Source organism: Mustela putorius, unplaced genomic scaffold (assembly GCF_011764305.1).
Source record: "Mustela putorius furo isolate JIRA1106 unplaced genomic scaffold, ASM1176430v1.1 tig00003869_pilon_pilon_pilon, whole genome shotgun sequence".
Taxonomy (NCBI): Eukaryota; Metazoa; Chordata; class Mammalia; order Carnivora; family Mustelidae; genus Mustela; species Mustela putorius.
In genome coordinates this window covers 11,355,201-11,368,656 of record NW_025422021.1, presented here as the reverse complement: position 1 = coordinate 11,368,656, position 13,456 = coordinate 11,355,201, and the positions used below count along the sequence as shown (strand labels likewise).

Sequence of the window (13,456 nt, the reverse complement as noted above, 5' to 3'; positions counted from 1 at the left end):
TTCATTAATTATGCTTTTCCTAGCTAAATGATACGATAATGTGATTTCCTTTAGTACTGCCAGGACTAGAGATGACAAACGAGATATTTTGTGTTGAAGGGCTCAGAAAGCCATAAAAACACTACAGAACTGAAATAGTATTGTCATTATTAGCATTTCGCTTCCTAAGCTCTAGTTAATGGATTTGGTCCCCAAATAAGAGTTAGCATTTATTGAGTGCTTACTATATACCAGGTATTAAGTGCATTATTTTTTATTTTTGTTAGAAAATGATTTTTTATTATTTACTTATTTTTTTTTTTATTGAAGTGTAGTTGACACACAATGTTACTTTAATTTCAGGAGTACAATATAGTAATTCAGCAACTCTGTTATGCTATCCTCACCATAAGTGTAACTATCATCTGTCACTATAAAATGCTACTAAAATACCATTGACTGTATATTCCCTGTGCTGTACCTTTCATCCGCATGCCTTATTCATTCCATAGCTGGGGAGCCTGTACCTCCCATTCCCCTTTACTTATTCTGCTCATCACGCCATCCCTCTCCCCTCTGTCAACCACCAGTTTGTTGTCTGTATTTATGGTGTTCTTTCTGCTTTGTTTGTTCTTTTGTTTTGTGTTTTAGATTCCATGTGTAAGTGAAATCATATGGTATTTGTCTTTCTCTCTCTTAGCATAATGCCCCGTAGGTCCATCTGTGTTGTCACAATCTCTCATTCTTTTTTATGGCTATGTGATATTCCATTGTATATAAAGAACACATTCTTCTTTATCCATTCACCTATTGATGGACGCTTGTATTGCTTTGTATCTTGGCTATTGTAAATAATGCTGTAGTAAACATAGGGGTGCAGACATTTTTTGGGCACTAAGTGCTTTATATGAATGAATTCTTTTATAATCCTCACAATAACTCCATAATTTCAGTGCTATTACTAGTCCAGTGGTTTGGATTAAGTAAGTCACAGAAAGACTCTTCTTGTCCTTGGACAAGGTATTATGATGTCACCAGGTTTTGAACCCAGCTATTTAGCTCCAGAGTCCTTAACCACTATACTAGCGTAAACCGTTTGTGACCACCAGTGTACGAGATAAGATTTAAACATTGTCAGTTTTATAATTACTTTAGATAAGAATGATCCTTCCTAATATGTTGAGGAAAATGTAATAATTCAACATGATGCTAGAAGCCAATGTGATTAATCCCCAAGGGAAGGATCTGAAAAAACAAAATGACAAAGTTCTTCAGAAGAGAATTTAGGAGATTTGGATTTTAGTTTTAGCCCTGCCACTCATTTTTAGAAAGCGATTGTGGCTTTAGTTATTTTAATATGGCTTCAGTTTGGGGAGAAAAGTTAAGAGCACACATTTTGGAGTCAGACCTGGGAGCAAATTGTAGATCCTGCTTACCTACCTAACCGTGGACCTTAGGCAAGTTCCTGAATATTTGTGATTAGTAAGGTGGGGAGAAGTTAAAGAGGTAAAATGAGAAGGAAAAAAAAAAAAAACAGCTTCAAAGGACAAAATCAAATGATGCACTGAACATGTTTTGTGCAGTCCCTGGCATAGTAAGTATTTTTTAAAATGGTGGTGCGTATTGTCTGAACCTGGCCCTCCCTAACTTGGTCTCATCTGTAAGAAGAAGAGATTGGCTTGGGTAGTTTCTGCCTCCAAGCTCTCTTCTGTTTCTCAGAGAAGATTTACAGGTTTTTGGGAGAAAAACCTCTTCTAGCTCACATATTCCATGGCTCTGGTGTTCCTCTGATGAAGAAGGCAGGATCTCTCCAAGCTCTCAGTATGGGAGAAGTGGCATAAATGGTGAGAACATCAGAGTCCATTTTTACCTGACTTTTTTTAAATGACTGGGGATAATTGGGATCCCATGTGCCAGTCATATCTCTGAAAGAAATGCAGGGCTTGTTTGCTCAGGAGATTCAAGTGAGGGGTTTAGCACCCAGATCACTGACTGGAAGACTTGGGTGTCTTCCCTTAAGATATTCATTCCTGAGATTCTATACCCATTTGTCTTCCCTGATTTCCTCCAGACTCTTATGTCAGCTTCTAAGAAATAGTGGGATTCCTTTCCTTCTTGTTCTGGGCTGACCCTACCTGCATTCCCACAGTGGTTCTGCCTTGAAGGGCTCTGAAGCACAATCCAGGTACTTGGGGCTCTGGTGGGTGAAGGGCCCAGGGTAAGGGTAAAATGATTGAGTGCAGCCCCAGCCTTTAACCTCAGCTTCAGCAAGAGGTCCTCTCTCAGCTGGAGCTCTGCAGGGAAGTTGAGTCATGTGTCATATGTTAGTGCAGAGGTGGGGGGCTGGCCCTGGAGGTGGTGGTGACATGTTGTCACCCTCCTCGGTGGGTCTAAATATAGAACTCCATCTGAGGCTTCAGCTCCCAGATGTACAGAAGCATGTGAGGGCCAGAGCAGAGGCCTTTTATCTCCTCTCCTCCCGCCATCCCACACTCAGTGATGAGCAAGTAGTATCAAAATAAGGGCCTCTGTGAATAATTGGAGCTTTCGAGGCTGTCCTCCCACCCCTCCCTGGGAAGGTGAGACGGGCCAAACTGTTCCCACAGGGGCAAAAGTACTTGCTGATGGAATGTCAGACCTGGCCTTGGTTCTTCCAGAGCTCTGAGTCCCAAATTACCTGGTGGCTACCCTTCCATCAGGGCCTCCACTGCCCTGCCCAGGGCCCAGGGCCCAGGGGTTCAGTCCCATGAAAGGGAATTCATGCCTAGGCCAAACCTTGCATTTGGTCTTTTGCCTGATGGTCACTGAGAAAGCAAAGGGAGGAGGGTATTCAGCCTCAGGAAAGGGGTGGGGGTGAGGCAGGAGCCTTGGGGTGGGGGTGAGGCAGGAGCAGGTGGGGTGTGGGGAGACTAGTATTTGTAGTGTTCTATTACGTCCCAGGTTTTTTCCACACCTTCTTTAGTTTTAGAAGGTTAAAGGAAATGACTCCCTGGTAGGAATGTATGACATTCCCAAGGGCATCCTGGTTTGCATGGTGACATCAGCCTGTGAGAGGACAGAATCCGGAGACAACTTGCAAATAAAGGGGTATGCCTATGTTGGAGCATTCAGATATTTTATTTGATTTGCTTCCTTTCCATTTCTGCAGTTCTGTTATAGTGGAGAAAATCTCTACCCCCCCCCCCCCATTAGTTTTGTTTCTTTTCTTTCTTTCTTTTTTTTTTTTTTTTTTTAAGATTTTATTCATTTACTCGACACAGAGAGAGAGACCACAAGTAGGGGGAGAGGCAGGCAGAGAGAGAGGGGGAAGTAGTCTCCCTGCTGATCAGAGAGCTCGATGTGGGGCTCGATCTCAGGACCCTGAGATCATGACCTGAGCCAAAGGCAAAGGCTTAATTAACCCACTGAGCAACCCAGGTGCCCCAGATCCCCATTAGTTTCTTATTGTGGGCTCATGCTTCAATTCTATTACCTACTAGCTGTGTGACTTTGGGCACGTTTCTTAACCTTTCTGAATCTGTTTCTTCATTGGGGTAATAAAACCTGACCTAACAAGCTGTAAAATGCCCTGAATTGTAGAACTGCTATTCATTCTTTCCTTAACTGAACCCTGGTAGAAATGGAACATTAGCTGGCAAAGGGCAGGGGCAGCAAGGAAGTGAGAGGCAGCAGTAAATCCATCTGCTTAAGTGGAGGGTGTGCTTACATGCTCCCAGGTATGGAAGTTACTGTGGCTATGGCTTATGGTACATGAAATCTTTGGCAATGACCTAATGTTCCCTGTTTGATAAGAATTCCCAGGTGATGCCTCTCAGGAGGGAAGCGGGGGGACCATGGATCTTGCTCCTGGTATGGCCACAAACCAGCTGTGTAACTCTGGACAAAATCTAGATCCTAAGATCCCTTCTTGCATCCATTTCTGGTAGGGAAAGCTGCTGCAACGGGGGAGGACAGTGGGATTATACTGGGTTTCCAAGCAAATGTGTTCATTTAGAGCCTTTTTTTTTTTTTTTAAATTAAACAACAGATATTTATTTCTCACAGTTCTAGAGGCTGGAAGTCCAAGATCAGCATGTCTGCAGATTCAGTATCTGGTGGGGCCTGCTAGGTTCCTGGTTCATAGATACCATCTCCTCACTGTGTCCTTACATGGATTCAGAACATTTTGCATACTAAGGGTGCATAGAACAATATGGGCACACTAATTTACCTTTCACAAAGGAGTTCTGTGAATTTTGGTCCTGAGATGGATATGGGGCTTATCACATAAGTAAGAATAAATGACACATTCCTGGGGCTTTGGGGAATTTAAGTGCAAAGTCAGCCTGGCCTCAAATCCAAAACCAGTTCACCTCTAACCTCTACTACCATGGTGGGAAGTTGGTATTGCGCAGGCATTAATTTGAACCTTGTTTTATTTCTCTAAAGGCAAAGTTGAATGTTAGCAATCCTGAGAAAAGTCTTGTAAACATTATATTTTAATTCGAGACCTTTCTGATTTTCATAAGGATAGTTTAAAAATAATTTAAATTATTTTTGGCACTTTATCAATATATAAAATATAGTTTCAATTCTAGCCTTGAGTTTTATGAAAGAACCCCCACCAAAAGAAAACCCAACCAATCCTATCAATTTCAGATCTTCTAATCCACATCCCCTTTACAAAAAAAAAAAAAAAAAAATCAAGCAAATCTCAAATGTATCCTTCCTTGAAGTTATATTTCATCAAAAGGAAGAGACTTCATATGTTTATTCAGTATCTCAGCTTCTAACACTTTAAGATGTTTGTATGTAAATCTGGTGAATAATATTTGCCATTGAAATATTTTTAACTGAAATTTCCAATTCAAGAAAAGTTCTGTTTCAGAAATGTTTAGGATCAATAACATATACCGATTATGCTACATAAATTGCAAAAGCAAAATGAGGAATCCTATTTGCCCGTGCACCTCTCAGCCCATCTTATTTGGCAGTGTGTTGACTGCATTTTTGGGTTCAAGGTCGGCCAAGGATTAATAGCTCTAGGTCTATTTGCCTTGCCGATTTTAGAGCTGAATTTAGCTCTTGAAATAACAGCATTTTGCCTGCGTACTTGAGTGAAATTTTAATCTTGAGCTTTGATTACAATTTTGTATCACACCATCAATTCTAGTAAGGTAAGAAATCAGAACATATAAGGCAAACCTAACTGCATTTTTAATGACATTTAAAAATATTAGTGGGAAAATGCGAGTGTCCGAGTGACATCTATTATTTTTTAAGTTTGATGAGCTGTTTTTTATGAGTAAAAAATATTTTTCCTTATATTAGATGGTGCTCCTATAATACTACTTGCTTGAAAGTATTGGTTAAAGTCACATTATTGAAAGAGATTTCAGTCCAACAGCTCTTTGATATATAATTTGATAAATAGTTTAAGTTAAATATCCTGTCAGAGAAATCTAGGTTTTCTGAATGCAGGAGCTCATATGTTACTGTCTTTTATCCCCTTTACATCTAATCTAATACAGGTGTTTTTCTTAGATAATGAAGACCTTGAGATGAGGAGAGACTGTTTTGTTCCCTCAGGTTCCTATAGCCCAAGTCTTTTTGCAAGAGATAGAAAGTGGATTTTAATTCTATCTTCAGAGCTTTATCAGCAAGCCCTACTCTTGGTCGAGGCTGAAATGAGACTATAATCATGGAGCATTTCATGGGATCGTGATGGCCTAAGGAAGTGAAAGTACTACCTGTAGCCTTGTGCTTACATAGAAAGGGTTATTGTTGGAAAGGGAATTTGTTTAATTCTTCTTGTGTTAATCTCATGGGAACCTGGTTTCATGACCAAGATACTACCTTTAACCTGCCAACTTATTGATGAAAAATCCCAATAGCCAACAAATACTCTAGAGGAATGAAAGATGTCCTTGAAAATTAAGGCAAACTTTTCAGTACTTATTTAGGTTTTCAAGACAAAAAACAGACAATATTTGCTTTTTGTTGCAGAAAGAATTCATGTTCCCTCTAGACACTTTAGAAAATGCAAAAAGGGGTAAATAAGTAAACAAAATAGGTATTACCCATACATCAGTGACACAGTGATATCTCTAATTAATTTTGATACCATAGAAAAATCTGGGTAACCAGCATTTTCATAATCAGTACATCAAAACAAGGCCCAGAGAAAGCAGTTGCTTGGTTTGCATGGGAAGAAGAGGTGCAAGGAGTTGAGGTAATTTGCCAATGTAATCTAGTAAGGGATTGGGAAAACCAAGATGAAAGTGCCTGGCTCTGGATTTTCTTTCACCAGCCAAAGGTACAAATTTTTCTACAATCCAAGAGCAACTAAGAGTTGTTTTTTCTCTGCCATTCCCCTGGTAACTGAGGAAAGGGTCACCTATCCTCAACAGAAATCTACTGACCATGCCCAGTGGTGGACCAGGAGATGATATTTGTCAAAGCAGTTGTGTTATCAAGTTGTGGGTGCTGTTTTAGCCCTGAACTTCTTTGGGAGAAGGGAGGAGGTCCTCCCTCTGTGGGGTGGGAAGGAATGACAAGGGACATTTAGAGGGTCTGGAACTTTGGAATACATTAACCTGAAGAAGGCTAAAGAGAACTGCCCTAACAAAGATGTTTGACTGCTAGCCTTTGCTCTAAAGACCGGTAGAGCTAAACTGTTAGTGAAAACTGATTTCTTGTTCTCATGTTCTTCTAGAAAGAGAAGTTTTTGGCAGCCAAGGGAGTAATGACTGACATTTGGGAGGCTCAAGCCCATTTCAGTAGCTATTCAGTAGCCCATTTCAATAGCTATTGCCATTGAGCACTGTGGCTGCTAACACATAGATATTGTTAGTAATCCAAGCATAAGTGCTTTTCCTCATCTTAAAATAAGCATCAGTGTAGTCTAAGGGTACCAGAAAAGCCATAAGTTCACATTTCAAGGTAGGAACATACTCCATTAACCGGCATCCAAACCATTGTTCTGATGTTGAAGCTCATCTTTCCTAACAGGCATTATCATAGCAACCAGCATCTTTTCATAGACTTTAAGACCTTTTACAAAATATTGACAATGAAGTCTTTAAGGTTCCAGCCTTCTGGCTCACACTCCAGAATAACCTGTTTGCTCTAGCTAATTTGCATGGAGAGGTTAACCTCTGTTTGAGATCAACCCCCAAATCACTTATTTAGAAAGCATAAAGCCGTAAGAGTATATGAGCTGGAAGGGATAGCAGAGATCATTCCTTCCCACCTTTCTCTTTTATAGATAGAAAGTGAGAGCCCTATAACTCAAGAAGCCTCAGCTCAGAGTTTTCAAGGGACTTGCTCAAAGGCACTCAGCTAGTAAATAATGGAGTTCAGACTTTCTGAATTGCATTCAGATTCCAGTCTGAAGATTTTTCAACACAGCTTCCCTGAAGTGTGCCACAAATTGATGTGGACAGAAAGGAAAGAAAGATAAGACATAATCCTTACTGTGGGTTACTTCTGTTCACTTAAGGGGTCGCTTTACTGAGATCATCAAGGCTCTGGCCCCTTTAAAACATAAAAAAAATGATGAGGTTAATGTAGATTAGCACCAAGTGGTTAAAACTATTTATTAAAACTCAGAAACAGGGGTGCCTGGGTGGCTCAGTGGGTTAAGCCTCTGCCTTTGGCTCAGGTCATGATCTCAGGGTCCTGGGATCGAGCCCTGCATTGGGCTCTCTGCTCAGCAGGAAGCCTGCTTCCCCATCTCTCTTTCTCTCTGCTTGCCTCTATGCCTACTTGTGATCTCTCTGTCAAATCAATAAATAAAATCTTAAAAAAAAATAAAACTCAGAAACCATATAAACACTGATATGCCAGAGACTTGGGTTTTTAAAGGCAGCTATGCAGAATTATGTAAATTTATGTACCTCTGAAACTTCTCAAGAGTCAGAGAGTTAATATTTTATTTTATTATTATGATTTTAAAGATTTCATTTATTTATTTGACAGAGAGAGAGAAAAAACAAGTAGAGGGAGCAGTAGGCAGAGGGAGAGGGAAAAGCAGATTCCCTGCTGAGCAGGGAGCCTGATTGGGATTTGATCTGAGGATCAGGATCATGACCTGAGCCGAAGGCAGATGCTTAATTGACTGAGCCATCCAGGCACCTCAAAAGGAGAATATTTTAATCTTGGAGTCATTAGGCCACTAGCAAGTACTGTACTAGGACTCTGTCTCTGTTTTGAATCATTTAATGCTATGCTCTTAGCCTTTGCTGGGTACACTAAACATTTGTAACTGTTCATATACATGTCTCATGGGACACTGCAGAAGGCACATCCTCTTCACATCAACCTCCAACATGCTATGGGACTTTAAAATCAACTTTGGAGAATCCATACTTTATAAAATTGACATTTATTAGCAGGTTTCTATTCACAACACTGGATTAAGATAGACACACAAATTTGTTAAAGTTTATGATAAACAACCTGGTATCTGCTTCTGGTACTTATAACTGTATTAAAACTACAAATTTTGAGGAGTTTTGTTGGCAACTAACAATAGGAGGATTTACATCTATAGAGTTCTGAGATGTAAGATATATTTACTGTAACATAAAACTTCATGTAGTCACTGAAAACATATATTTTATCATTACCCTTTAGTATATAGTCTGCTTCTGATCTTAAGAGAATTTCGGTTTTCTCACTGCATTTATGTGGAAAAAAGTGAGTTCCCAAGAGTGCAAGCTATTTTTCTATATCCGGTGAGGGGTAGAACTCAGACCCAATTTGAACTTGTCATACTGCCTGCCAAAATGACTTCTCTTCCCGACATCCCTGATGGCACCATCATTCTCCTGATCACCCAGGATCAAGATGTCAGTCTTTCTGGATGTGTCCCTTTCCCTAACCTCCCATATTAAATCCCTCTCCAAGGGAAGACCAATCCTGCAGGTCTTCTCTTGAGCTCTTTCTTATACCTATTCCGTCCTCCCTATTTCACTGCCACCAACATCATTTATACTCCTATGATTGAAGCAAAGACTTGAGGTCAAGGAATGTATGTGTACACTTGCCTTGGACACGTCTCCTCCTTGGGGTGGTGGTAGTGAAGTGAGGTGAAGAGATACAAGAGAATGAGGTGTTTGGGGTCCTGGGCCTGAGTCCATGCCATCTCACTCTGTTTCTCTCTACCCCTCATGTTAAACATGACTTATAGAACCTGGGAAACTTGGTCTCAGCACAGTATACTTATTTGCTGTTGCCAGTGTCCTTTTCTTAGGAGAGTAGCAGAACATCTGATTCAGAGAGCTCTTTGAAAGGTTGCCTTCTCCTTTGGGCAAGGGAACCAAAGACCAATCGACCATCTAAGCATTCTTAACTCAGCTTTATTTTACCTAGAAATAAGGAGAATACTGTGCTGAGGAGAATGGGGTTACTTCTCCTTAAGAAATAGTTGTAGATTTTGGTGTTGGATAGAGAAGGAATCCAGGTCCAAGATGTGCTGACCCCAGCTGTGGTGCATCCTCTTAGGGTGTGTCTATGAATCCCACATGTAGCTCACATAAGGGGTCTTTTACTTCTGTGAAAGATTGCTCCTGAAAGAGACTCTTTCCAAGGAGATGGGAGTTTAAGTGACAAAAATCTCAAGAAACCTGGTTAATTTATTCAAAATATGAGTGCAGCAGCTGATAATTCAGCCATTCTTTGAACATAAACTTTATTGTGTAGAACACTTATCATATTATAATGTTTTGTTTACTTGTCTCTTCTCTTCCTGGATTCAAATTCTGGCTGTGACAAAGACTAGCTGTGGGCCATGGGTAAGCTATTTAACTGTGCTATGCTTTAGTCTCCACACCTATGCAAAGTGAGGATAGCACCTACCTCACAGAAGATTATGAAGATTAAATTGTGAATTTAAATTCACAATGTGGAATTAAATTGTGAATATTACATGTGTGAACTTAGCTTTCCCTCTCTAGGACCTGGTACCATGCCTGACTCATGGGTACTCAGTAATTATCTGTGAATTATTTTAACAGCAAAATTTTCTGTAAACCTCTTTGGAAGGCTGATCTTAAAGAATTTCTTTGTTGAATTACAAACTAAGTTTCGGGAGGAGAATTTGGCCAAAAGATACTATTAGTCAGACAGAACCGAAGATAAGATCTGTCTGTAAAGAGAAGTTGAAACCACATAAATATTTTGAATATTTTATGACTGCACTTGTGAAACATTAGGATATCTCCATTCTCACATTTGGATGGGTTCTTGGACTTGTCTTCTGTGTCACATCTAAGATGGTTGGAAGTTGATTTGAATTTCCTCCCATAAAGTGTGGACTTTGGGCACTAGACACTTTTTGTTGTCTTACTTCCCCAGGCATGGTCTCCCTCTAATATCCCAAGCATTTGGAGCTCGTGTCCTTTATTGGACATGCTAGTTCATATTGTCTTAGGACATTTAGAGTGGACATGGTTTGTCATTTACTTATAGGTTCACTTTAAATTTTAGTTGGATGTAGCTTTTGCTGGAGAAGGACAGAGTCTTATTTTTCTTTCCCTCTTAGGAACATGTAAGAATGATGAGCTGTTTGCTGATTGATAGGTCTAAAATTATGTTTGTTCCACATGTTTAGAAATGTCATTTCTGAAAGGGAAGGTGGTGAATAGCCTTCTCTGGAGATCTTTAAAAATAGCAGTGTTTCTCACCTGATTGGGATATGGAAGGGAGGTTTGGGGAGACTGCGAAATGGCTTCTGCTTCTGAAGTTGGAATTATTTGAACTTTAGTTTGAATGCACACTTAGAAATCACGTTTTAAAATGGCAGAATATTCTATGGCAGTTAGTCTATTCAGAAGAGAGGGCTGGGTTCAGGCCAGGGATGCAAGAACATGAAAAGAGCTACTTCGGTTCAGAAACCAGAAAAGAAGTGTAGAGGGCAATGATAAAAGCAAAAGCACCAGGTCTCAGGTGAGACGGTAGGCATTATTTGGCATTGCAAGGCCAATTAAATGGGTCTGACTAAGAAGAGATATAATAGTTTTCTATCACTACCATTGTAATATTGCACATGTGAGGCTTAAAACAACACATGTTTGTTCTTCAGGTCATTAGACAGGTATAAGACTCACCCTGCTAAAATGAACTTCTCCATCCGAAGTCTCACCGACATCTCAGACTTAACAGGTCCGCAGCAGAGCTCCTGCCTTTTAACCCGAAGCTGCTTCTCCTCCTGTCTTCCCCATCTCATCAAATACCAGTTCTATTCTGGAACTGCTCATGTCAAAAACTGTGGACTCGTCTTCAACTCCTCTTTCTCATGAGCCCCAGTCAGCAAGTCTAGTTTGCTCTGCCTTCAAAATTATGTAATCAGTCTGATTATTTCTCACTGTCTGTAGTTTGGATTCTTGTGGTAGCATTTTAAATTGGTTTTGCTTCCTCTACTCCTGTCCCATTTTAATGTATCCTCAGCGTAACAGCCACAGAGATCTGCTAACGTGAAAGCAGAATCTGTCACTCTGTTCTTCAGAGCCAGTTGGCCCATCTTACTCAGAATCAAAGCCAAATACCTTCCAGTGGCCTAACAGGGCGGGCAGGCCTGTCACTCTGGCCCCACAGGGCTCTTCAGTGATGTCACTTGTCTGCCACATAGGCCATTTAGAGCAGTACAAAATTTCCTACCTGCCTGTAGCCAAGGGTCATCCTTGGTTGAGGAGATAGACTTGGGGTCAAATAGGGACACCTGGTTCTTCAACATTTTCTGGTCTACCCCAGCTTTCTTCCAGTCCCACTGTGACAGCCCCAAGTCTCAGTGGAGGGGCTTTTCTTGTCTAACTCAAAAGGTTGATAGAAAGAGGTTTCCTCACAGGGTTCCATGCTCCCCAAACCAGGGACAAGCCCAGGGACATTTCTGGTTCTGCTGCTCTTGTACACAGTCAGCCCAGTAACAGATACAGCTGGCGCTACTGAACTACAAACCAGTTGCTGGGGTTTGTGGAAAGGGCAGGTATTCTTAGAGAAAAGGGATGGAAGGGAGTGGTTCCTATTTTATGTTAACGACATCAGTCTTCCAGTCTTCCAAACATCTTTCTGCTCAATTGGCCACACTCCTGGAGATTTTGTGCAGGAAACAAGCATCTTTGCAAACAACTGTTCCTTGCTGTTAATTCAGCAGCTGGTAATAAGGTGAAGGCAGACAAAGACTTTCCTTAAGGGATGTCAGAGCAGGCTCAGCGAGGTATGAACCATGCCTCCTCTTGCACTGTGCTTGCTAGAGGGTTCAATGCATGCTTATTGTATTGAAATATTTTATAAAGTTAATGAACATCGAGCTGACAAATCAGGCACATACAAATAACATCTAGATGACACATCCCTTGCTATCACTGGGATTCAGTATCAGAATAACCAAAAGAACTAAGAGGGGGCTAGGATAGTCCATGGGTCTTTTAGGACATCGGAGGTGGCAGTGGGGTTGATGTGTTTTGCTTTTGTCTGATAGGTCATTGCTTGTGAGCAGCAGTATGACTCTTCCTATGACGCTCGGTGTGACGTCTGGTCCTTGGGGATCACAGCTATTGAACTGGGGGATGGAGACCCTCCCCTCTTTGACATGCATCCTGTGAAAACGCTTTTTAAGATTCCAAGGTAGGACACAAGATGGCGCTCTTGGCTCATTAGTTCTTTGTGAAAGAGGCTGGTTAAGAGGAATAATAAATAGTTAGTGAACAATTTCTGGCCAAACCAGAGAAAGCCTGATTATAAAATGTATTTCTTTTCTGGGAAAACAGGGGGAGTGGAGGAGGAAAGAGGATGGATGCTCCTGAAAGACAGCATATCCCAAGAAAATAGGACGTGTTGTAACCATTACATATATTTTTCAGTACTTTGATTTTTCTGAAATACTCCTTTATTGTGTTTTGCACCAGAGGACTAAAATGCAATTTTGGATTAAGTAATGTGTTTACATACTAGGGTTTTCTTTTTAATTATATAATCACATCTGGTCATTTTGTTTGTTTGACTCTTTCTCAAATATTCAGGAAAATTTGGGGATGAAAAAGTGAGTATTATATTTTCATATCTACTCAGAGCAGCACTAAAAAAAATATCAGAAAAGTAAATCAGTTAAAAGACCTTCTCTCCATCCCGATTTCCATCTCAATGGGACACTGTGCTGAAAGAGGTCCATTTGGAGGGCATTTAAATGCTAGTATATTTTCTATTGTATGTATGCAAGAGGTTTGGTTGTTTGTTTTTCATCGGAATCGGGCTGCTGTTTGGCTGCTTAAGCTTCTGGTTACCGAAAAAGAAGCAATCAGGGAGCTCTTTCCTGGCTGGGTTGCAGATTAAGAGATTTATACTCTCCGAAAACATTTCTCTCTCAGAGGAAGACTCTGGGTGGGCTCACTACTTTAACAATGCAAGTGTTAACCTTTCCTTATCTGTACAATCACACAGCCTTTAAAAATTTTGCCTGATTGCAATTTGCATTTCTGATTAGGTCTATTTATATGCA

At 40.5% G+C, this 13,456-nt stretch overlaps 1 protein-coding gene across 1 annotated transcript in view; it reads left to right on the top strand.

Annotated features, from left to right (window-relative positions):
• LOC123387996 (myosin-IIIb-like) overlaps positions 1-12,589 on the top strand; it is a 34,660-nt gene extending 22,071 nt beyond the window's left edge. The window contains exon 6 of the mRNA XM_045066838.1: positions 12,440-12,589. Coding sequence (XP_044922773.1) covers positions 12,440-12,589 — 150 coding nt within the window. The remainder of the gene's footprint in view (positions 1-12,439) is intronic.
• Positions 12,590-13,456: the final 867 nt, after the last annotated feature.